The 26,903-nt window shown below is 40.9% G+C and overlaps 1 protein-coding gene across 6 annotated transcripts in view; it reads left to right on the forward strand.

The window, feature by feature from the left end:
- dixdc1b (DIX domain containing 1b) overlaps positions 1–26,903 on the forward strand; it is a 117,243-nt gene that overhangs the window by 27,664 nt on the left and 62,676 nt on the right. For 2 of the 6 annotated variants that reach the window (XM_069894864.1, XM_069894863.1), the window contains 4 exons: positions 21,903–22,032; positions 22,805–22,930; positions 24,800–25,058; positions 26,097–26,153. In XM_069894864.1, coding sequence (XP_069750965.1) covers positions 21,903–22,032; positions 22,805–22,930; positions 24,800–25,058; positions 26,097–26,153 — 572 coding nt within the window. Of the gene's footprint in view, positions 1–21,902; positions 22,043–22,804; positions 22,931–24,799; positions 25,059–26,096; positions 26,154–26,903 lie in introns of all 6 variants that reach the window. The other 4 variants (XM_069894868.1, XM_069894867.1, XM_069894866.1 and 1 more) reach the window with 3 other exon arrangements.

Genomic DNA, 26,903 nt, shown 5'->3' on the forward strand with positions numbered 1-26,903 from the left:
TATTTATCTGTATTTGTATGTTTGAAGTTTAAGTTTACATTTATTGTCACATGAGCCAAGTGAGAGATCATTTCAATTGGAGAAAGGGCAACATTATTCTACTAGTGTGAGGTTTGTCCAGTAGTCTGATAGTCATGTGAAAGAAATTGTCCTTGAGTCTGGTGGTGCGTGATTTCACACTCTTGAATCTTCTTCCCAGCAGGCAGGAGGAGTGCGTGTGCTGGGGTTGAGAGAGGAATCCTTTAATATGTTGGCTGCTCTTCTTAGACATTAGGAGATATGGGGCCGATGGGGGGAGAGGAGGTTTGTGATCCAAGCTGCGTTCACATATCTCTTCAGTTTCTTGAGGTCTTGATCTCCTGTATCGTGCAGTGCTGCATCCTGACAGGATGCTCTGAGAGGTACATTTGTAGAAGTTGTTGAGGAATGCCAGGAACATGCCAAATTTCCTCAGGCTCATGAGGAATTACGGGAGTTGTTATGTCCTCTTGGGCCCTTGTTGGACCAGAACTGATTGTTGGAAATATTCACTCCTAGGAACAAAACTGACAACTATCGCCACCTCCATGCCATTGATGTGAGTTGGGGCGTGATCTATAATTCTCTTTCTGAAGTGACTGGTTCTAGGTCAAAGTTCAAATTTATTGTCAGAGTATATGCTTGGCATCCGGGCCAGGAGAATTTTCTATTACCAGTAAATGTAAACTGTATTGCAAGAAAGAACTGTAAACAAACTGTACAAATACTGAAGTATAATTATACAGTAATAAATAATGAGCAAAGTTTAAGTCCTCAAAGGAATCTCTGAAGGAGTCTGTTGTTCAGGATTCTCATAGTTGAGGGGTAGCAACTATTCCTGAACCTGGAGGTAGATGCCCTGTGACACCTGTACCTCCATTCTGATGGCAGCAGCGAGAACAGAGCGTATCATGAGTAGTATGATCCATGATAATTTATGCTGCTTTCCGACAGCAACGTTCCATGTAGATGTTCCTTGATCTTGCTGGGATTGAGAGAAAAAATGTCCTGACACCAAGCCACTAAGCTCTATTTCTGACATCATGCTATTCGACTCTCCATCTCTGCCATTGTTGTTTTGTAGTCAATGTGGTAGCTATTATGTATGCAGGGCTCACTTAAAAACATCTTTGACATAAATGGGCAAATAATTTGTTGGGTGATTATTGACCAAAGTGTTGGGTAATTTCCCTTGCTCCATTTCAGAATATTATGCTGGGATTTTTGATGTTTGCTTAATCCTTCACCATTCCCATAGGGACCTAGAGCGATAGAATCATTCAGCAGGGAATAGGTCACTCTGCCCAACTTGTCCATGCCTGCATTTGTGTACGTTTATGTGTACGTCATTGGCCTCGCCATTGCCAGGTGGAAGCAAACATAAATTTGAGGAACAACATGTTATATTCCTCCTGGATAGCCTCAAAGCCAGTGGCATAAATTTAAAATCCAGTATTCAGGTAATTTTCAACATGATCCAGCTCCATGGTTTCTATCTATCCTCTACCTGCTCCTATTCTATTTTTCTCACCCACCCCCCCCCCCCAACCCCATGGTTTCTTCCCCTATCTGTCTCCAACTCTTCACCTTCATTAGTCCAATGATCTCTTGTCCCCTCCCCAGCATCTCCTTTTTAAGCTTGCTATCTCCCATTCTCACTTTAATCTCAACAGAGGTTCTGGATCTAAAACATTATGCCCTTTCATACAGTTAAAAAACATGAGTGTAAAGGTGGAGAATCTCTGCCCTTGCATTGAGAATGCACCCTGGCCGGCTCCAAGGTGCCGACTGCAATCCTTTTCAGGAGAAGGGTCAGCGGCAGAGCTCTGTGCTCCACCACTCTGAATGAATGTACTGCCACTGCAAGCGTCTAACTAGGGGTGGGCTGATGACATCGCGGCCAGTACAGGCTGTGACCTCATCAGGCTGCTTCGGCCTTTGGGGCCACTCGTCAACACCAGTGGTTTAATACACTGCAGTACAATGGCTATCTACCCTACCTATAATCCCCCCACAGCTGTAACCATCTGGGAAACAGAGTGGTTCCAGATGTGTGGCAGATTATGGGTAGTTAAGACTGCCATTGCTCTGCCTTGTATTTATGATGGGCAGTGCCACGGCAACAGTTGCTTTGCCTACAGTGGCTCCAGACGACGCACTGAGGTGTCACTCTGCATAAAAGCAGCACTGGAGCAGCCTTTTAGGGTGGCTCCATGAACAGGTAAGTTTAAAATTTTGTAGATTAATTTGTTTGTAGTAATTAATTACTCATGTTCCCATGTTGCATTTTTGTTTGGAATCCCATGTGAGTACATGGCAGAGTTTAAAAACTTTCAAGCTGATGTCCATCTACAAATTCATTTCTTCAGAAACAAAAAAATTCTAGTTTAAATCAAACTATATTATTGCTGTAAGTTGATTCAACCTCACAAAATTTTATGCTTAGGCAGTAGTCAAAAAAGTGTTGTGCTGATCTCAGCTAGGAGTTAGTTTTCATTAGAATTGCTAAACATTGAAGGAAGCCGTTCAGCCCATTAAGCTTGCATCAAGAACTGTACAATAAACCCTGATTTTGTTTTCTTTATCACTGCCCTTTTCCTTTCCAAGTATTGAAATAAATTAAAATATCATCTGGATTTGCATTACTTAATTCACTCCATGGGGGAAGGGAGTGGGGTTTGGTTACATCTTTGTTAAATCTTCTGTTGTATGGTCACTTACTATGTTGGAAACAGGGCAGCCAATTTGCATGCAAAAGGTTTCCCACAGAGCAAAGTGATAATCACCAGGGAAACTTGGTTTCTTTTTAAAACAACTACATTTATTAACTATGCAACCAGCACTAAAAACAGAACACAAACATGCAGCCCTTACGGGAAGGCACCATCTTGAATCTACTAAAGATGCAACATTCCTCAGATGCTACACGCTCCATCTCCGACTCCTCCTGATGGTAGCACTCTCACTCCATCCCCTTTTCTTGAGATGTTTAATCAAACATGCCAGATTAATACAGTATTCTTTCAAATTAAAGTTCAAGATGAACATAACACAAACATCAGCAGCACAAACTTTAAGTACATTTTTTTCTCTTTTATAGATTCGGTCTTTCGGGTGTTTTGGCAACTCGTGGATCTTCTTAACATGGGTGCTTGTGTTGGCTCTGCTGGTCCTCTACAGTCTAGCATGGGTGGTGATTCCTCTGTTTCTGTGCAGGCTGAATCCTCTGCGTTTATCTGTTCCTGCAGTATCTCTGGCATTTTCAGCAGGCTTATTCGATTCCTCCTCAGTGTTCATCCCTCCTCTGTTCTGACAGTGTAGGATCTTAGATTTACTTCTTCTAGAACAGTAGTCTTTTTGTCTCAAGTGTTGGAATCTCTGAGTCTCACTGTGTCATGTTGTTCCAGTGGCCCTAAGCTTCTCGCTGACCTGTCATAGTTTGCCTTTTATCTCCCTTGCAGATGCTTTTGTTTCCATTCGACAGCTCTGTTCTTGTTTGGGTCTGCAGAGTAGGGAAGGATGGTGCGTAGTCTACGTCCCATCATAAGCTCAGCAGGTGTCATGTCATGTTCAAGTGGCAAAGCTCAGTAACTCAATAGAGCTAGATATGGATCTGAGCCACTGTCTTGTGCTTTCTTGAGCAACTGTTTAACTATGAGAACTCCTTTCTCTGCTTTGCCCTCCTTGCATTTTTCCATTCCAAGATGCCCCTTGTGCACCTTTTTCAGCATCTTCTATCACAGTGATTGAGGAATGACAATTCTGCTCTATCTGAGTAGAAGCCCATTGACTGCACTGAACTCACCTCTAATGTTGCAGTATGGCTTACATTCACCTCTAGGCCATTCTTCATTGAGATTCTTGATGACCTTCTGTAGAATTTTGTCCTTTTCTGTTTCAGCTGCTATCTGTTTGGATTTCATGTCAGATATAGGAATAGATTCAGTGATCAGGTTCACGTGGAGATTCACATCTGTCCCTGTGGAACTCTCGTTGTGTGCTTCTCTCTGCGCTGTTGCCTTGGATAACACAATAAGTTTCCCTGGTGTGTACACCAATTCAAAGTCATAACGTTGTAGCTTCATCATCAGTTTTTGGATTCTCAGTGACATTTCACTGAGATTTTTCATGATTATTGCTATTAATAACCTGTGGTCTATCTCTGCCACAAATGTTGGTAGACCATACATATAACTGGAATTTCTTGAGTCCATAAACCAGACCTAAACATTCTTTCTCGATCTGTGCATATCGACATTCAAATGATCACATCGTCCTTGATGCGTATGCTACTGGCCTCCAATCTTCTCTTGTAGTGTGAAGTAGTATAGCACCTATTCCATCTTTTGAAGCGCCTATGAATATTTTCGTCTTTCTAGATGCATCAAAGAAAGTCAAAAGAACTGGTTCTGTAGTTAGAATGGTCTTCAGTTGTCCCCAGCCTTCTTCGTGGTTGTCTTTCCACTTGAAGACACATTTGTGTAGTATATTTCTTAGGTACATTGTTTTGGAAGACAAGTTTGGTATGACTTTACCAATGAAATTGATCATTCCTAGTACTCTCAATCTGCCTTTTTTGGCAATGGGTCTGGGCATCTCTAAAATTGCTTTCACCTTGCTCTTGTCTGGATCTACATCTGCCTCTGACATTTTATCTCCCAGAAAGGTGATTTCCTTCACAACAAACTGACATTTTTCTCTGTTTAACTTTAATCCATACTCTGGATGCATTGTAGCATTTTGATGAGCCTTTTGTTGCTTTGATCTTATGTGGATTCCCATAGGATTGTGCCATCCATGTATGTATGTACTCCATTTATGCTGTCTATTATGTGCTTCATTGTCCTGTGGAACACTTCTGGAGCTGAGGAAATTCCAAAAGGCACCCTCAGACAGGCATATTGGCCAAATGGTGTGTTAAATGCACAGTAATTTGTGCCAGAAGCCTGGGGTGCATCCAATTTAATGAAAAACTCAGTGGCAACCATCTCACTTGTAATTTCATCCCTGATTAGAATCTGATGATGTTCCCTTTTTATATTGGAATTCATGTCTTTTGGGTCCATACACATGCGTAGGTCACCATTCTTCTTTTGACACACACCATTGAATTCACCCATTCTGTGGGTTCCTCCACTTTCCTTATGACCCCTAGTGATGACATTTGGTCAAGTTCCTGCTTGAGCTTTTCTTTTAGTGGTGTTGGAACCTTCCTCAGGGCATGCACTTCTGGTGTGTGTCCTCTTTTAACTGTATCTTATCGGTGAATGGTAGAACTCCAAACCCTTTGAAGATGTTTTAAAATTGATCCAGTATTTCTTCTACGTTGTTCTGTGCTAGGTCACTGTTAAAGTGAAACATCTTCTTGACTAGGTTTAAGTTTTCACGTGCTTTGTCACCAAGCAGTGAATATCGTCCATCTGAGAGGTAGTCCTCTCACCTTGAGTTTACATGTACGTTTCATGTCAATGCTCTCTCCATTGTATGCTTTGAGCAGTACAGGATTTGCATGGTTTATCTTCATTGCCCTGATGCCATGCTAAGAGATCAAATTGACCTTTGCCCCTGTGTCTAACTTGAAAGAAATATTTGTTCCATTTGTATGCAATGACAGTCCATTTATCCTGCTCGACACTGTTCATTTCCTGCACCACATGACCATGAAAAGTGTATCACTGAGAGCAGTTTATTCTATACTGTACAGTGTCTTCTATAGTTTGTAGACTTTTACTTCTGTTTAGTTTCCTTTTGGGGGGAGGGGGGAAACATTGCTTTGCATAGTGATTCTGTCCTTACACTTGTTACAGACTTTTCCATAAGCTGGCCATTATTTTGGAGCATGTTTAGTGCTACATTGTTTACAATTGAATGTTTCTCCATCTTTTTGTTGGTTCCCTTATCTCAATTTTTGTTTTTGTCTGTGTGTGAGAGAGAGGGTATGTAGACACTGTGCCTTCATTTTAACTGGCTTTTATAGTATCACAGAACTTTTTTGCATGCTGCAGAGCTAGTTCACTGGCATGGCATATATTCACAGTTCCCGCCAAGGTAAGATCTGTCTCTTGCAGCAAACTTTCTCTCACTTTTCTTATCAATAATCCTGATCACAGTTTGATCACAGATCATTGAATTTTGCAGCAGTCCAAAATTGAATGTTTCTCGAAGGTTTCATTTTTCTTGGCTAAACCGTGTTCATCAAACATCTCAATAACCTTGTTAAATTTGCTCTGATCTTCTGCCTCGGCATAAACAAATGTGTTGAAAACCTCTAGAACTTGACGTCCCGCCATGGTAAGTAGCATTCCAATCTTCTTTGTATTCGGATGGTTATTGATTACAGTTGTTTGCAGGTAAAGCATAAACCTTTGCTTAAGCAGCCTCTACTCGTGGTCGATATTTGCAGTCCAATTTTACAGCATTAGGAGCTTTTCTACCCTCCATATTTTCTCTGATGATATCGACTGTTATTCACTATGCACACTGTGCGTTTTTTCTTTCAATCCTGTGCATAGCAGAACTTTGTTGTTTCTCTCACTCCTGGTACCATGTGATGTTTCTTTTCTTACAATAAAGAAACATGGGTTCTTTTTAAAACAACTAGATTTATTAACTAAGCAACCAGCACTAAAAACATGCTTTTACACACATGCAGACCTCATGGGAAGGCACCATCTTGAATATACTAAAGATGCAGCAACATTCCCCAGATGCTACACACTCCATCTCTGGCTCCACTGCCTCACCTGGCGATTCTGGAGCGGGTCCAGAAGTCAGTCCTTCCCACACTACAGACCCAAGACCTGTACCAGTTCCCAAGGTTGCAAAGGAGCCACCTGTTTTGAGACAAAGTACCAGAATTTGTAAACAACCTGATAGGCTGACATATTCATAAAACATCTCATTATATTTTGATTGCTTGCTAAATACTGGCGTATTTTGGCTGTTCGAGTATTCTCAATGCCAAACATGGTATCCATGTATCGCTTGCTTCAGTCTTTCCTAACAGCTGTCCTTTTGATTTTAACCCTTCTTCTGCCAGGGGGAGACTGTGGTGAATGTCTCCCAAGCTGCCTGTCTCCCCTCTGGCGAGCCTTGCTGTACTAACATTGGCTGTGCATTATCTCTACTGTTAAGGACACTCCCCTTGGATATAACTGTATATGCACCTATTGTCTTTCATTATTGTACCATGAGTTTCTGCTAATAAAATTGAAGTGCCATTTTTTTTTTGAGAACAAAGAACATTTATTATACAACAATGCAAAGTTGGGTGCTTCCCCTTACCCTGGGAATACACTGAAGTGCCAGTTGATGAAGTAGACAAAGATGATATGGTCAAACAATAATCATGGCTTTTATTAGCAGAAACTCATGATACAATAATGAAAGACCACATCAGGTCACACTGGAGGAAAGTATGCTAAATATTTTTGGAATAATTCCAAAGTTTCTGTGTAAAAATGCCCTGTGATGGTCTTCTGTTTTATCAGTGTGTTTCAGAGTTAGATTTATTTAAAAAGTTCATTTAAGGTTAAATTTCCATTTTGCTGTGAATCAGCATTACCAGTGGTTGCACGGAATTGTTGTATACAGTATTGTCGCTGGTAGGAAAGGAAACATAATGGATCAGTTTATTAAACTTTAGCCATCCCTAACTAAACTATGTGTTTGGCTCGTTAATAGTGGGATATCATTTGAAAGGCTTGTATAACTAGTAAACCTTTATAATCTGTACAAAATGGTCAGTGAAATCAGCTTTTGGTCTGCTATATTAATTTTTGTTTGTCTTGGGGTACAAAATTTCACTAGTTTTTCACTTGTTTTCCTTTCCTTCAATACTCTGAGGGATGTGGTCTTCCATCTCAAATGATCTTTCCTTGGCCATCTGGGGATTGCACAAATACAGCACTTGGGCTGTGCTTGTTCTCTGATCAAACTAGAAAATAAACAACATTTTGAATGTACAGCATTTTCTTTTCAGTTAAAAGGGGGATTATTATTGTGCTTTTCTCGCTTTAAAAATTGTTTAATCCTCGCTCTGATTAATGGAAAATTTCAATAATTACAAGACCACCTATTTTCAACATGACCTGCTTCTGAAAGGATCTCTGCTATACTATCACAGAATCCATTATACAATGTATTCTGCTGCTTGTTGACAGACTCGTGCTGTTAAGCAACTCAAATTTAGAATTCTTATACTTGTTTTACAATTTCTCCTGCTTAACCCTGTAACTTCAAAGATAATTGTCTATAATTCTAGCCTCCTGCTTATGACCATATTTAATCATTGTCTGCTGTTTTCAGCCCTTGGCTCCGAAAACCATTTCTGCCTCTCCATCTCTCTTTCCTTTAAGATCCTCCATAAAATGTATGACTTTGAATATGTGCAAATGTATGCATGCAAGGACACCTGTCTGTTAAAAGAATGAAGAATTTAAGGGCATAATATAGGGCTGTCTAGACTGAGAAAGGAAAGTCGGAGAACTAAAAGACAGACTCACTTATTCTAATTCTTGCAAATAGGATATAACACAGTAGTAATGACAAGCTTAATGTTCATCAATGAAAATCAATCTTTCTCGATTTTCTTTCACAGAGCACCAGATTTCAAAGGAAACGGGCTGTGTTCAATAGACATTAGGACCAGCCAGATGAGTCTAATTGTACAATTTGGAATGAAATGCACTAGTATTATATTTCTCCTTGAGGCCCTGAGCAGGGGAAGCTTCCATCTGGTCATTCCTAGAGCAGTGGGGGTTGGGGTGAACGAGGCTACTTTGCAGCTATGTTAGTCTCAGCCTGAGTTTTATAATTTTCAAGCTGGGGTGATTCCAATAATGTTGGCAACCGTCAAATGCAGGAAGCTGCATTCTATCTGGATCACCAATTCATGAACAATGCAGTAAAAAGTCATTTCAAAATGTTTCACACACAAGGATGGTTTTTTTACTCAAATAATAGCTGGCTCATAGCTTCCACATGGTGCATTGATCAAACGTGACTCATTTAGCTCTGCCATCATCTAAGATTTTTGGCAACAGTGCACTCGAGAAATGTGGATTCACGAATCTGTTATTGTAAATGAAATAAAATATACTAATAATACAAGTGGTGAGCATAGATATTTTATTTCTAATATGCAGCCATATGTAAATTCCGTGACAATAATTATTATGGGAGCCCCAACTGCTCTGAAGTGTGTTGTACCTTCTCTATACTCCTCTACTAAATGTGTTTCAACTGGTACTTAAAACATTTATTAATGAAAAAAATGACTATTGATTAGCAACACTAAACTCAAAATATTGTGGTAGCATTAGATACTACGCCTCTGAAATATTATGAGATTCATGAAATATTTTATTTTTTAAAAAAAAGGGAACGGTTTTATAATAAAGATCTATAATAAAATGTGTGTCCTGTTTCAAATTCAGCAACAAAACCTAGAAAACTGAAATTTTAGTTTGTGAGTTAGGTTTAGCTCAAGGATGGACATTGCACCCTGTGTTTTACTAAAACACCACAAAAGGTCCTCATAGTCCAAAGGGTATGTTTTCTGAAAATAAATGTGAACTTTGAAGGTACTAAATATTTGGGTGGACCAGACCCAAGTACCTTTGGTTTACCTGAGCGAGAAAATTAAAGTCAAAATTTCTACAAATCTATCTGAGAGAAATAACCAAGTTTAGGGAGATGCCAAAGAAATAGCCTCAGTTTTATTACAAAGGTGGTTTACCAAGGAATGGGAATGGTTAAAAGAAGTTCCTTATTAACTTAATTTTGACTAAAATTCAAAGAAAACAAAACATGATTGCTATGGAATAATTAGCAGAGCTTAAAAAGAGAGGCTCCAGAGATCAGGACAGCTAAAAGGTGGTTGCAGGAGGCTGAAGGATGGTTACAGGACTTCCTCAAGTCATCGGATTTGGGAGTGTTCAAGGACTCGGCTGAGGATCTGAATGATTATACCAGGGCTGTCACAGACGTTATCAAAACAGCTATGTATAAGTATGTCCCCACCAAATCATTCAGAGCTTGCTCCAACCAGAAGCCTTGGATAAACAATGAAATCTGTAACATGCTGAGAGCCAGATCACAGGCATTTAATTCTGGAGATCCAAATTACTACAGAAGGTACAGGTATGAACTTCAGAAAGCCATCTCCCAGGCAAAGTGGAGTTTCTGGATGAAAATGGAACCAAGGAAGGATACCCAACAGCTGTGGCAGGGTGTAAATGACATAATGTGCTACCAAACCAAATCCAGTGCACTTGGAGATGGCAAAGGTTCATTTACAGATATACTCAATGCCTTCTATACCTGATTCCACCATAAGAACAAGGAAGAGCCACCACTGCGCATTCCCATGTCCCCTAATGATCCTCTCCTCTCCATATCTGAGGAAAGCATCCAGTCTGGATGGAGTACCTGGCTGAATATTAAAAATCTGTCCTGACCAACTTGATAATATATTCATGGATATCTTCAACATCTCAGTCTGGCAGGGTATGGTACCCACCTGTATCAAACAGGTGTCAATCACTCAAGAAGGGTGTGGTAACCTGCCGAAACCATAACGACCAGTGGCACTCACAACAGTGATAAAGTGTTTTGAAAGCCTGATGTTGAAGCATATCAGCTCCTATCTGAGCAGCAACATGGATCCATTCCATTTCACCTATTGTAGCCACAGATCTACAGTGGATGCCATCTTACTGGCCCTGGAACACCTGGACAGCAAAGATGCATAAATCGGGATGCTCTTTATCAATTACAGTTCAGCATTTAACACCATCATCCTCTCGAAATTGATCAGAAACTTCCAAGACCTGAGACTCAACACCCTACTGTGTAATTGAATCCTTGATTTCCTCACATCCAGACCACAGTCGATGAGAATCGGTAAGAGTATCTCCTTCACAATCTCCATCAGTACAGGGCTGTGTTCTTAGCCCCCTGCTTTACTCATTTTACATCTGTGACTGTGTGGCTCGGTACAATAGCACCATCTACAAACTTACCAATGATACCACTGTAGTGGGTTGTATAAAGAAAGGGGATGAATGGAGCACCAACAACAACCTCTCACTCCTTGTGTTACGAAAACGAAGGAGCTGATTGTTGACTTACGAAAGAGAAAACCAGAAGTATACAATCCAGTAATTATTGGGGGAATCAGAGGTGGAGAGGGTGAGCAAACTTGTGTCGCTATCTCGGAGGATCTATCCAGGACCCAACACACAAATGGTATTATGAAGAAAGCACATCAGTTCCTCTACTATCTCGGGAGTTTGCAGAGGTTTGGTATGATATTGGAAAACCTGGCAAATTTCTACAGATGTGTGGTGGAAAATGTACTGATTGGCTTCATCATGGTCTGGTATGGCGACACCAATACCTTGAGTGTAAAGCCCTGCAAGCAGTAGTGGACACAGCCCAAGGCATCATGAGTAAAAACTCTCCCTACCATTGAGAACATCTACTAGGAACACTGCTGCTGTCAGAGAGCAGCAACAATCATCAAGGATCCACACCACCCAGCACACGCTCTGTTCTCGTTGCTACCATCAGGAAAGAGGTCTAGATGCCACAAGACTCACACCACCAGCTTCAGGAACAGCTGCTACCCCTCCAGCATCAGAGTCCTCAACAGCAAACTCGATTAGAGACTCACTTAAGGATGCTTACTTTTGCACTCTCTCTGTATTGCATAGTCAGTTTGTTTATATTTCTTTATTTGCTTACATATGTAGATCAAGTCCATTTTTTTATGTTGCACTGCCAATAAGTGGTAATTCTGTCTCGCCTGAGGGGGGTAAAAATGATCTCAGGGTTGTACGTGATGTTATGTATGTATTCTGACAATAAATCTGAATTTAAAAGGCAGGTGGGTGGAGTTGAGTCATTGATCAGATCAGCCATGATCTTATTGAATGGCAGAGTAGGTTCGATGGGCTGGATGGCCTACCCCTGTTCCTATTTCTTATGATTAAGTTTATGAATCTTTCTCATCAGAGGATGGTGGTACGTGGAAAAAGCTGCCAGAGGAGGTGGTAGAAGTGGGGAAAATTGCAATGTTCAAAAGACATTTGAATAGGAAAGGTTCAGGGATATTGGCTGAATTCCGGCATATTGGACTAGCTTGGTTGGCATGTACAAGTTAGGCCAAAAGTTGTTCAACTCTGATTCTATGTTGAATAAAATTCTAATGGTTTTAATGTGAATCACTGTTCCCAATCTCAAAATAAAGTACTAAATTAGTATAATCGTAGCATAGTGAGTTTGTAATAAATTTAATTGATAGTTGTGAATTAAATTGTGGCAATTTGTTGCTCTTAATAGTTACTATATTATTCACTATTTTGGGCGTCAGCTTCAATTTAGAGGGAATTAAAGATATGGGCATCTAACCTAGGCACTGGAGTACTGATGAAACTGAGAGACTTTTGGAAGAAGTTTTAAACCTGTTCTTGGGACCTTTTTGTTCCCTCCATTTGATGTAAGTATGTGGCCAATTTTATCCTTAATCTTTATTTGAGTTCTGTTTGTAATGTGAACACATTAGCTATTGTTTTTCTGTAAGATACAAAATGTAGAATACTTGAAGATTGTACTTTATCTATTTTTCCCCAACAGTTCTGAATTTGTAGCTCCCTCAAGTTTAGGCTATATTGTTTAGTTGAACCGAGATTCAATGTAATATGTTGGAATTAATTTAGTGGTGCTCCGAATTGGTGCTGATAAGATCCAAGACTGAAGCATGGATATGGTTCAATTTAACCTCAGTATTTTCAGATAAGAATCATCTTGTGCAGACTTCTTGCACTTTAAAGGTTCATTGCAATTTTCAGATTAATTTGTGACTCAAAAGGATATTGTGGTATTTTTATGTCAGTTTTTGATCTTTGTGCAGGATGAACCTGCAGCTCCGATTTTGACAGGATTTTCACTGCTTTCCAATGCTGAATTTCTGCCATTGCAATCTCTAATGATTCAATCTTATTGTTCCATTCCTTTGGAACAGTGATCTCTTTCAGTTACACTCTTTAAAAATAAATCTGTAATTTATAGCCTTGTGTTTTATACCTTTAAAAACATACTAAAGGTGAAACTTGCATGATGCTTTTTATGGCAATGGAATAAACTCACAGAAAGCATTGCCTTATAATGTGGCAGATGATGAGAAAAGTTGACGTTTCTGCAGCTTGCAATGGGTTTCTGCTTCTTTCCTCCTTTACAAAGGCATTACTATGCTTTTTTTCCACCTTAACAAATCATTCCTTTCACACTGGCACCTTGTCCCAGTAATTGACAGCCAATTTACCGGTTAAGGGGTCCAGTGTGAAAGGTTTTTAATTGGCATGCAGGTGTCATCAGACAGATACCATCTACTTCCTGGGGATGATACCCAGGAAGAAGGTGGCATCATCCCCAGCATCTGATGATGCCCAGTGTAAAAGAAACATAGGGTATCCTGGGATAAAGTAGTGGCACGATGATTACATTTTTGCGTGAGTGCAGGAACGTGAAGGAAACAAAAGATTAAAGAGAAAGCATAAACTTTGCTGACCTATATAAACATTTATATCTAAAGGTCCATGGGAAAGTTGCAGCGGGAAAGGTATGGCAGATCTATCATCCCAGAATTCCGTAAAGCAGAGAAACTCCTCCGTGACTACTCCGTGCATACAGCCCTTTCTCTGCTGCACGGAGGGCAGGTTCATAATCACTGTCTTTATAATTTGTGCGCTGTTGCTGCTAGGTCTTTTCCCCTGATGTTGATAAATTGCACACTATGTATTTTATACAACTTTCCCATGGTGTTATAAATTTATAAAGTTTTGTATAGGGAGGCACAACAACAGGGGTTGAAGGGGTCATACTGTGCTGTACATAATGCTTAATTTTGTTAAAATACAAGATCATAATATATTGATTAGGATTTAGGGCAGATCCACCATCACTCAGACGCCACTGGTGAAGGATAGAATCCCCTGTCCCCAGGGAATGCCTTGTGATGAGTGTGAAAGGACACCGAGAACCAGATAACAGTGGTCCAGTGTGAAAGGCAAAAAAATGGCTTCCTTAACTGGTTCACTGAATGGCCAATCCATTGGTTAGCCAGAGTGAAAAGGGTTATAGTTACTTTCTTTAGATCCATCTGACTTCTCAGAGCATGTGATTTCTTTATCTGTATAATCATGTATTACCACCATGATTACCAGCCCCCCCACATCTCCATCGGGCACACAAAACTCAAAACGGTCAACCAGTTTACCTATCTCGGCTGCACCATTTCATCAGATGCAAGGATCGACAATGAGATAGACAACAGACTCGCCAAGGCAAATAGCGCCTTTGGAAGACTACACAAAAGAGTCTGGAAAAACAACCAACTGAAAAACCTCACAAAGATAAGCGTATACAGAGCCGTTGTCATACCCACACTCCTGTTCGGCTCCGAATCATGGGTCCTCTACTGGCACCACCTACGGCTCCTAGAACGCTTCCACCAGCGTTGTCTCCGCTCCATCCTCAACATCCATTGGAGCGCTTACATCCCTAACGTCGAAGTACTCGAGATGGCAGAGGTCGACAGCATCGAGTCCACGCTGCTGAAGATCCAGCTGCGCTGGATGGGTCACGTCTCCAGAATGAAGGACCATCGCCTTCCCAAGATCGTGTTATATGGCGAGCTCTCCACTGGCCACCGTGACAGAGGTGCACCAAAGAAAAGGTACAAGGACTGCCTAAAGAAATCTCTTGGTGCCTGCCACATTGACCACCGCCAGTGGGCTGATATCGCCTCAAACCGTGCATCTTGGCGCCTCACAGTTTGGCGGGCAGCAACCTCCTTTGAAGAAGACCGCAGAGCCTACCTCACTGACAAAAGGCAAAGGAGGAAAAACCCAACACCCAACCCCAACCAACCAATTTTCCCCTGCAACCGCTGCAATCGTGTCTGCCTGTCCCGCATCGGACTTGTCAGCCACAAACGAGCCTGCAGCTGACGTGGACTTTTTACCCCCTCCATAAATCTTCGTCCGCGAAGCCAAGCCAAAGAAGCCAAAGAAGAATCATGTATAATGGAAGTTGGTGAATGAGTCTTTGTTATTCCAATCACACGTGCTCCAGAATTCTCATCCTATTCATTTCCTTTAAAAAATGTTGCGAATTGGCATTATCACCTCCTCCACACTGACCATCAACATAGACCCTAAGGCTCGCTTGCTCTATTCCCTGTACACTCATTAATGCATTGCCAAGTTTGGCTTCATCGCAATCTATAAAATTTATTGATGACACTACCATTGTTGGCTGAATATGAGTCAGAATGCAGATCAAGAATCTCGCTGGGTGGTGCCAGAATAACAATGCCTGGAACACAGAAGATTGCAAACATAGCTCGGTCCATGTGAGGAATTGTGTAAAAGAGCACACATCTGGCAAAATGGCCAGTGCACTACTTTTTTATGGTAATCATTCACCAACCAGCCAAATCTGGGATGGACAGGTGAGGAATTGTGTAAAAGATCAGGAAGGATTAGATAATAAGCTCAAACTTGTTCACAGCCTTGAATTACCTATTATCAATTTAACAAACAAACTTTATTTTGTATGAGCACAATGGCTGCAGAGGAACTGACTTAAAGTACCTGTTAAATAGCTTAACGAACTTTACTATGTACATAATGCATAGGAATTGACCTGCTGGGCTGATCAAGGCTGAGGTGCTCAGGACCAATACAGAACATGCCTGCAGCATGAAGTAGCTGTCAACCCCTAATCAATGGTGTCTGGCTGAAGTATGTATGACACTAAGGCCACAGACAGAATGGACCTCCCCACCCCACATAAATCTTTCTGTCCTCTATCATGGAGATCTTGGATGACAGCAGGAGGGAATGTCTGGATCAGCCATTCTATGGGGGAGCTGACAGACTCTATCCATTCCATTAGGTCGAGTAAGACTCCCGGAAATGATGGTCTTCTGGCTGAGTTGTACAGGGCTCTGTGAGACTGGTATTGCTGCATGAGGCGGAGGTGTGGCCCATCTCCCGCACCTCTGCCCTGGTAGGTACCAGAGCAGTTTTCAGATTCATTTGATGGTTCAAAATAGATCGGGTCCAAAGCTGTGCCAAGTCGCCAGAAAATGGGGGCAAGGCGTACCCAACATGGTCTCATCCTGATGACCACCTTCATGTGGGGCTGCATCAGGCTGTGACTGGAACAAGAGTACCAAGTGCCGCTATATCCTTAGGTTCTACTCATCCCAAGTGTTGCGAAGGATAGGCCTGGCCCTGTTGCTGCACAATGACCCAGTTAGCTGGACTTTGCCACATCATCAATCCTTCGTAGAAAGGATTTTCCAGAGCAACACCTTTGATCACAAGTCCATCAGGTAGTGGTCAGCATAGAACATCCTGCAGAAACTGAAAGTTGAGGACTCATTGGATCCAATGGATGGTTCCCTGAGCAGACCATCTAGGTCATCTGACAGAATGCCTCATCGCCAGAGCTTACAAACAAGCACCAGGACTTGGCCTGACTGGTGGTGAGAGGAGCCCTCCCAGTGAGATCCTTCTTGTACAACTGGAAAGTCACCCTCCACGCGTGTTGTCCTTAGGATGGCTGTGGTGGAGTGGAGACTGTTGCCCACCTTTTTGCTGAATGAAAATTCACAAACAGTGTGTGGAGAAGGATGCAAGGGGCTTTGTCACGGTCCATTCCCATCTACTTATTTTTCCCAGAGACGCACTCTGAGTCCACAACCCGAACTGCTGGACTCTCTGATCTATGTCTTTTCCCGGGTACTCACTCTTGAGTCTGACATCCAGAATTTTTGGAAGACTATCAACTCAGTGAAAGGCGCTCTTTGGTCTTCCTGAAACCTTTTGATTTTTCAGCATACTGAGATCTCCATGCAGGAATGTTGCTGACTGGTCATTTCAGGTTGCAGGAATACATGCTGAGGAATATTCTGAGGCTTGGTGCAGCCAACGTGAGGGCGCTGTGGGGAAGGACCTCAGTCTAGATTCCTCCCATTACCTCTGAGAGGAAGAACCTCATCCAACAGAGATGGGAGAAACGCAAGAAAAGAATGTAAAATATACAATGATGAGAATGTATTGATATGATTGACACTGAATGTAAAAGGTCTTGAACTGTTTTCTTGTATTGTAAATAATTTATTGTGAATAAAGTATATTTTGAGGGAAAATCATGTTCCTGATAACTGATGTATAAAGGAGCAGCCTCGGTCCTTGTTCGGGGCTCACTTGTTTGTAGATATAGCTAACCTTTATGAGCAAGACTCTGTATATCAATTGAGCAAAGCAAGTTTGTGAATAGATGGTGTATGGTTTGAAGTTTATCAGGTCTGTAGTTATTCCTTAGGTTTATGCATATATGTGAGGTCAAGAAGGCAGCCAACATCATAAAGGACCCACATTACCCTTGTTACAATCTTCTCCGTTACTTTTGGGCATAAGGTACAGAATCCTGAAGACTCTCACCTCTTGGTTCAAGAACAGTTTCTTTCCAACAGCTATCATGCTCTTGAACCCTACTTTGTTACACTAATCACAGACTGCTCTAAAACTGTAAAAGGATTGTCTGCACAATTTGTTTGCACATGCATAATGGTAAATATTTATTATCTATCAATTTTTTGTATTGTCTCTTTTTAATTTAATAATGTATGTGATTTTAACTTCGTATAGCATGGAAACAGGCCTTTTGGCCCAAATTGCCTATCCACATGAATCCCACCTGCCTGCTTTTGGCTTTTTTTCCCCTCTATCCATGTATCTGCCTAAATTTTTCTTAAACTTTGCAATAATACAGATTATACCTCTCTTATCTGACACTCTGTGGTCCAGCACACTTGAATCTGCTGCTGTTAGTACAAATTTCTCACAGACAGTGTGGGACTCGAACCCTGGTCCCAATCACTGGCACTGTAAAGGCATTGTGCTAACTGTGTTGCCCTACAGGATTATTTCCTGTTTTAAGCTTTGTTGTTTCTTTGCTATATTTGGGGATCAATTTCTTTTTTCTGACATTTACTGTGGGCCAACAATGGCCAGGTCCCAATGTTGCCAAATTAAAGAGGTACAACCTGTACTTTCCTCAACTTACTCCTCCAGCAGCCAATTCCATACACTCACCACCCTCTGTATATTTATTAAAAAAGTTGCTTCTTCTTCCCCCCCCCCCCACCAATCTTCCTCCTACTCAGGTAAAATATTCTGCTTCACCTGATCTATTCCTCTCATGATGTTATATAGCTCAATAAGATCACGCAAGGAATAAAGCCTAGTCTGCACAACCTCTCCCTATACTCTGCCATCGGAAAGCAGCAGCAATCATCAAAGATTCACACCACGCAGCACACGGTCTGTTCTTGTTGCTGCCATCAGGAAATAGGTATAGGTGCCTCAAGACTCACTTCATCAGGTTCAGAACAGCTGCTTCCCCTCTGCCATCAGACTCCTCAGCAACAAACTCAATCATTTAAGGACTCTTACTTTTGCACTTTGTTTTTTTTAAATTCTCTCTGTATTGCATAGTCAATTTGTTTACATTTTGTTATCTGTTCACCAATAAGTAGTAATTATGCCTCACCCACAGGAAAAAGAATCTTAGGGTTGTATGTGATTTCATGTATGTAACTGACAATAAATCTGAAATCGAAGGAGAGGCCGCTGAGTACTGGCAACAACCTTGTAATTTTTCTCTCCCGCTTGATGACCTCATTCTTGCAGCATGGTGACCAAATCTGAATGCAATGCTCCAAATGGAGTGTAACCAATGTCTTAAACAACTGCAACTCCAAAACTTGGGCCTCAGTTACCCCAATGTGTAATGGGGTCCTGGATTTCTTCACCTCCTGACCACAATTAGTGAGGATTGATAAGAATATCTCCTCCAAAAGTTTCAGAGCATCAGAGCATTTCAGTCTTAGCTCCCTGCTCTATTTGCTTTACACCCATGACAGTGTGGCACTGGACAATAACACAAATTTCTGATGATACTTGGTATTGGGTGTATAAAAAGGAGTGATGAGTCAGCAGACAGGAGGGTGATTGAAATCTTTGCTAAACAAGGTGCTGACAACAACCCTGCAATAAACGTCACCAAACCCAAGGAGCTGATTGTGGAATTTAGGAGTGGGAAACTAGAGGTGTATGATCCAGTTATCGTAGGGAGATCAGAAGTAGAGAGGATGAGTAGATTTAAGTTCTTGGGAGTCACTATCTTGAAGGATCTTTCCTGGACCCAACTTTCGAATGTCATCATGAAGAAAGCACGTCACTGCCTCAGGAGTTTGCAAAGGTTTGGTATGACATCAAAAACCGTGGCAAACTTTTTTAAAAAGTGGCATGGCTAATGTAGCAGTCAGTGCAAAGCTATGACAGCTCCAGCATCTGGGGTTTGAATCTGGCACGGTCTGTAAGGAGTTTGTACTTTCTCCCTGTGTTTTCCCTGGGTGCTCCAGTTTTCACCCATTCTTCATAAAAACATACTGGGGTTGTAGTTCAGTTGGGTTTAGTTGGGAAGAATAGGCTGAAAAGGACTGCTACTGTGCTGTATGTCTAAATTTTAAAAAAAACCTACAGATGTGTAGTGGAAAGTGTGCTGCCCAGCTGCATCACAACCTGGTATGGGGGCACCAATGCCTCCAGGTACTGCAAAAGGTAGCGGGACATAGCCCAGTAAATCAGACATAACTCTCGTAACCATTGAGAAAATCTACATGGAATGCTGCTATCAGTGAGCATCAGCAATTATCAAGGATCCACATTGCCCAGGACATGCTCTGTTTTGCTGCTGCCATCAGGAAAGAGGTATAGGTGCCACAAGACTCAGATTTCATATTTCAGATTCATTGTCGAAGTACATACATGACATCACATACAACTCTGAGATTCTTTTTTCTGCGGGCCAGGCAAGACTACCATTTATTGGTAGTGCAAAAAAAATCTGTATACATGTAAACAAAGAACTCTCAACAGATAACAAATGTAAACAAACTTTGCAATCCAGAGAATTTTAAAAAATCAATAAAGGCCCAAATAAAAGTCCAGCAGGTTCAGGAACAGCTGCTACTCCTTCACCATCAGACTCCTCAACAACAAACTCAGAAGCTCCTTTTATTCAGAGCTTGAAAGCCGGGTTTTATCCACCTTTCTTGAGAACGTATTTTCTACACTACTGAAAAGTAGAAAATGTTCCTGTTCTGCAGGAAAAAGAATTTCAGAGTTCTATGTGATGTCAAGTACAGTATGTCCTCTGACTAGAGATCTGATCTCCTAACTTCCAAACTTAACATTTTGACTGATGAAAGCCAGTGTGCCAAAAGTCTTTTTGACCACCCTATGTACTTGTGATGCCACTTTCAAGCTTCTATGTATCTGAACTCCTAGATACTTCTGTTCTACCACACTCCCCAGATAGTGACTATGTAGTTTTTTGTTTACAAATACCTATTTGGCTGCAGCAAGTAAAACAATTTTGGTGCAATATTATGCAATACACAAAAGTGCTGATGAAATGGCATCTATAGGTAGTAAAGGGTATCCTAAGCCCTTCATCAAGGAATGAGCAAAGTTAAATAAAAAGGGGGGGGGGAGAGAAGAGGAGTAGGAAAGAAGGAAGGAAGGGACAGAGGGGGGAGCGCAGGCCAATAGGAAAGTGGTCAGCATTAGATATGGGTGGGAGGGAAGAAGAGGAAACAGCTGGGAAGTGATAGGGGATGGGGTAGATCTGAATGGAGAGGGAACAGGGTAGGGAACTGGAGGAAAGGAGATGAGGGATAGGGAAAGAGAGAGTTAAGGGTGGGGGAGGGGGGGGTTACTATTAGAAACTAGAGAAGTTGATGTTAATGCTATCTGGTTAGAGAGTGCCCAGTCAGAATTTTAGGTGTTCCTCCAATTTGTGTAGCCTCGGTTTGGCAGTGCACGAGGTCATGGACAGCCATGTTGATGTGGGAATAGGGTGTGGAATTAAAATGGTTGTCCACTGGGAGTTCCCAGTTATTGTAGCAGACAGTATGAAAATGCCAAACAAAACAATCTCCCTGTCTATGTCCAGTCTCTTCAATGTAGAGGGCACAACGGACTACTAGATCTATTTGATAACCTCTACAAATTCACAGGAGAAGTTGGTGAGGAGCACTTAATGGAAAGGGAAGAGTAGACAAGGGAGTGCTGGAGGGAGTGGTCCCTACAGAACGTAGAAAGGGAAGGAAAGGGAAAGATGTGATTGGTGGTGGGATCATGATGTAGGTGTTGAAAATTGTGGAGGATATTATGTTGGATGCAGAGGATGGTGGGGTAGTAGATGTGAACAAGGGGAATCCTGTCCTTATTGTGTCTCAGGTCATAGAGGGCTAGGGCAGGTTTACGGGGAATAGAGGAGACGTGGGTAGGGCTGAGTTAATGGCAAGAAAAGGGAAGCTGCGTCTTTTGAAGGAGGACATTTTAGATGTTCTGGAATGGAAGAACTTAATCCTGGGGGCAGATGCCACAGAGGCAGAGGAATTGAGAGAAAGAAATAGGATCCTTGATCTCTCTCTATCATCATCTTGGGAGACAAAACCTCTACAGATATTTCCTATTAAGCTCCCAACTCCCACAGTTACCTCGATTACAACTCTTTGCAGGTGCTTTCTTGCTTTTTGCTCTTGGCAAAGGGCTCTGCCTCTTTGCTTCCTAAAAATGCATGACCTGCTGAATTTCTCCAGCACTTTTGTGTATTGCACTGCGATCTTAGCATATTCAGACTTTCCTGTTTAACTAGAAAATGTTAAAGTTCCTTTTTTTCAGGTAAATTTCTTTTGAGTGCAGACAGAAATTAAATCTCTTCCTGTACAACAGCAACAGCTGCAATCCTATGTGGTGTGGGTTAACTCCCAATTAAAGAAAAAACCGGGATTGAATCTAGTGCAAGACTTGCGGCAAGATCTACGGGATGGAATAGTGCTAACTCATCTAGTGGAAATTGTCGGTTAGTATATGTGAGTTATATTCATCAGTATCTGAACTTGGAACATTTTAAAGGTCTTTTCTTATATCCAGATATTTTGGTGATCATGTTGTTCATTGTTCGGATTTACATTGATGGTTTTTAGCATTTTAGCATGTTTTTGATGAAGGAGAACTTGAAGGAAATTGTCAGACTTGAAGAGTTAACGATTAAAAGATACTGAATATTCTCTTTCATTTTCCTCTTGTGTAAAAATGTTATTTGCACATAATGTGGGGTATAATATTTTGGGTATATTGGAACATCTAATTCAATAGTTTTCAAGTTGGGGGAGTTTATTTTCAAAATCCTTGGCAAATAAGTTAAAGTTGCTACTGGCAGAAGTTGGGTGCTTCCTGAACTAAGGCAGAGAGAAATTGACATTACAACAACATTGATATAGATCTGTGAACAAGCTAAGCACAGGATATGGTATGGCTCAAGCAATTAAGAAGGAAAAGGGAAAACACTCGTGGATATATTTAAATATTTTTTAAAGATATCCTTCATGTAAAGGAGACATTGTTTATTTATTAATACAAAGTTTTCATTCAAGCTCGTGACTCTAACAGACATTTAGGTTGAGAGTTTTGTGCTTTTTAGGATTGCACGTATTGACTAGGAGGCCAGAACATATGGTTATGTCAAAAGCTTGAGGCTAGAGATATTTCACATATATTCAGATAAGTTTTTCAAATAAAACTTGCCATGAATACATGAAATTTTATAATATTTTGTTTTTAATATCTCAAAGCCGGCGAGCAACTCCATGATGTTTGCTTCAACCCCCGCAGCCATAAGGAAATGAAAGACAATGTGGAGAAAGTGCTACAGTTCATAGCCTCCAAAAGGATTCGCATGCACCAGACATCAGCTCGTGGTGAGTCTATTTGTAATGGTTTTAAGATTTTAAAAAAACTTCACAGAGATTTGTCCTAACTTGAAGAGAAGTAAAGGGGTAGGGTTGGCTAGAAGTCAGTTCAGAGACTTGTGTTTTAAGGAGATGAAATCAGAGAAGTCTAGGTATGAATGTGTTAAAACTATGGCCATCTGCAGTGATGCAAATAGAGGGATGGGGATAATCTTCAAAGAGCAATATTCACAGAACAATGAGTTTGGGGGTGGGGGAGGGAGGGTACTTGAAGGACAAGAAGAAAAGGAATGAAAATATTCAAGTGCAATTGCTAGGCAAGTGGGGAGGTGAGACCTGGTGTAGAAAAGGGGGTCTGCCCCAGTTCAGCTGAATTGAATTTTACTGAGAGTGGATAAAATTATTGGCAGCAGTTTTCCTTTTAACAACAGTAATACAGAAGCAAGATGCTTCATATGCTAAAAATATTAAATGAAAATGCTGGAAATGCATTAAAAGAGGTTAAAGAGGTTCAACTTGTATCACTAATGCGATATACAGTTCGAACATGATGTCCTAGCTCTTGTACTCATTGCCCTGATTGATGAAGGCAAGCATCCCAAATGCCTTGTTTAGCTGTGTCATCATTTTCAACAGCTGTACTTGTAGATCTCTCTGGAGGGCCACATCTTTCAAAGTGCAGGTCCTGGTTTAACCTACTGAAATGAAAAATTTCTCTATTGTCTAAGTTGACTTCTATCAGCCATTCTTTGGCCCACTTCACCAGAAGTTATATCAGACAAACTTCCTCGCTGTCCACTATAACACCAGTTTTGGAGTCATCCATGAACTTAATAATCATTCTAACTATATTCTTATCAAATTATTAATGTAGATATCAAACAATGGACCAACCACTGACCTCTGCAGTACAACAATAGTTACAGGCCTCCATGGTTGACCATGACCGACAGAGGCTACAAAATTAAGGAAAGAGCAAAATTCTCTCTCAGATAAATCCATCATCTTAAACTAAAGCTCCTGCCGTTGTCACACAGCTGCGATAAAAATCGCATGGGATAATATCCCATTCAGCACTTTCCAGCTCAGTGCAATACAATACATGGTTCAGTTTAAGATGACTGCCAGGAAATGTGAAGTAGTGGTCTAGAATTGACCATCTCTTCCAACTTCCTTTGAAGCCTCTTTGCCTTCTGAACTTTCTATACACGCAAATGAATTTTTTAAAATCCTCCACATCACCGACGTTATGGATTTGTCACCCCAATGAACTATGTCAATATCAGGGATAGTCAGCATGACTTTGTCGTGAATTTGACTGCATTTTTAAACAAGGCATTTTTTCTTTACTTAGACAGCGCGCAGTAACAGGCCATTTCAGCCCATAAGTCCATGCCGCCCAATTTATACCCAATTAACCTACAACCCCTGTACATTTCGAACAGTGGGAGGAAACCATAGCCCCCGGGGAGTAGACATGGGGACTTTGACAAGGTCCTACCTGGTAGACCTGTCCTAAAGGTCAGATCACAAGGGATTCATGGTGAGCTGGTCAATTGGATACAGAATTGTCTTGGTGGAAGGAGTCGGAGGTGGTAGTAGAATGTAAAGGATTGCAAGTTTACTTAAGTATAACTTTGGTGACTGGTATAAAGCTTTCTCTGACAATGGAGATAAATGACAGCAAAATAAATCAACCTAAATGTGACTTTACAGAAAAGGATGCCTGCTTACAGCCTGACATTCCAATATAGTCGTCATTGTCAAAGAAACTGTCTTTCTCTTGTTAATCTCCTTATCAATGTTTAAGTAAGTGGGGATGGAGGGAGAAATCAAGGGGTTACTGGAACTAAGTTTTTATTTTTCTTGATTGAACAGACATCGTTGAAGGGAACTTGAAGTGTGTGATGAGACTAATTCTAGCTTTGGCAGCTCACTTCAAACCATCTGGTGTTCGGTCAGCCAGCCAGAGGTCTGGAGTAACCCTGGGGAACAAGTCTGCCAATCCACTGGATAATCACAGGCCACTTTCTACAACCGCTATGGTGCAGAGTGCTGCTGCAGCTCTTGCTGAGGCTCGGCAAGATGTTTCCCGCTCTGGACGGGAGGTATTTAGATATAAACAGGAGGTTCTGAGGTGAGACCAGGTTCTGTAGCGTTGCATCTGTTCCCTGTGTGGTAGCAAGGAATTTAATAAGACTTCATTATTGCAGTTGGTATTTTTATATAATTATGGAATATTTCCTGCCCTGGAAAAGCAAAATTACTTTATATATTTCTTCCATAATATCAATTAAATTTTTAGGAATCTGACAAAAAAGATTCTGGGTACCTGACAAAATTTAAACAGCTGTAGAGAATAAACATCCTGACACATTTTTTTGCAGCTAAAATATTTTTAGAATGGATGGTATGTTAAATTGCTTTTCTTTAACCTTTTGCTCTAACAAAATGTTTATACAGGAATAGGTCCTCTCGCCTTATTTGGAGTAGTGACTGAGGTGAGTTATTTCTTAGCTTATATCTTCAATGAAGATATAAGCATGTACACTATTACCCTGCTCAAACCAATTCTTGTTGGACAAAGTACTTTGGGCTGGTATTGATGGATTTTCACAGATACGAGAGCCAGTTTTAGGGGCTGGTGTTTAGGATTGACCTTTGAGTTCATGTGCTGCATCCAAAGTATCAGGAAGAGTCTGCCAAACAGCATCTTTAATGAAATTGGAAAAAAATAGTGTGTTAATTTATAATTAACTCTGCAGAAACTCATTTCTGCATATATAGTCATAATGTTTTCTTGGTTCCCAGCATTCATAGCGAAACGAGCAATACTGTAATTAATTGCCATCTAAACTCAAATCTCTTTCAGTAATTTAAAATCTAAAATTTCAGCATTACTCATAACTTATTATTTGTAACTATAATATTCTGCCCCATTCTCATTTTAGACTGTTCAGGCATTTCCATCACTGCTGACACAACACAGGTTCAGAGTTAATGTGAATGGTTGGGCCAGATCACCTAAAAGAAAATTTCAAAAATGTGACAAATGAAGTAATTTCAATTGTGTATCACTGCACAAAACAAGTTGAGAACTCTTTAATTTGGGAATTAGGTGAAGTTTAAAACAATGATGAAAATTTATAGATAATTTCTTTCTATCTGTTTTTAGTGTGGTGAGAACCAATTGCAAGATTATGGTGATCATTTTGAACCATGCTGCAGCATTGTATGTACAATATCATGAGGTACTGCACCTCAACTGTGGTTAGAACTTTGTAAACTGTTAAGTTGATTTATTAAGGACAAAGAAAGACAGGAGAAGGAGTGGGTGAGGCAGCAGGACAAGTGGGTAAGGGAGCCGGAGGGGATCTACCAGTTGGAACTCGAGCAGGACGCCTGACCTGTTGCATCTACTGCAATAATCAATACAACTGTTGCTGATCCTCGTTCTCAATACCATCTTCTGATTCATCAGCAATTTTATCTTGATGCCCTTTGTGTGTCCAAATTTCTCTTGCCACAGAGAGAATGAAGGTTCACCCAACTATTTCCAAGGATGATATAATTGATTTAAGGAGAATTTGAGTTCACAAGAGTTTAGAAGAATGAGAGGAGATCTCATTGAACCAGATGAGGTTCTGATAAAGCTTGATGGGTTTAACAGGGAGGTTGTTTTCCCTGGTTGGTTGCTGATTGCATTCTAGAATTGGCGTCATAGTCTCAGGGTACAGGATACAATACTTAGGACTGGGTGAGGAGAAATTTTTTTAGTCAAAGTATAGTGATCTCAAGGTTCCTTAAATTTATTCAGCATTTGGGCCTCCATATTATTTTATGATAGAGAATTCCACAGGTTTACAATCCTCTGAGTGAAGAAATTTCTCTTCAACCCAATCCCAAGACTATACCCTGAGGCTATGATGCCTGTTTCTGGGCCCTTCACTTTCCCCTCTGCACCCCTTCCAAGGAAAACCTC

This window comes from Narcine bancroftii, chromosome 8, assembly GCF_036971445.1.
Source record: "Narcine bancroftii isolate sNarBan1 chromosome 8, sNarBan1.hap1, whole genome shotgun sequence".
NCBI classification, from domain to species: domain Eukaryota; kingdom Metazoa; phylum Chordata; class Chondrichthyes; order Torpediniformes; family Narcinidae; genus Narcine; species Narcine bancroftii.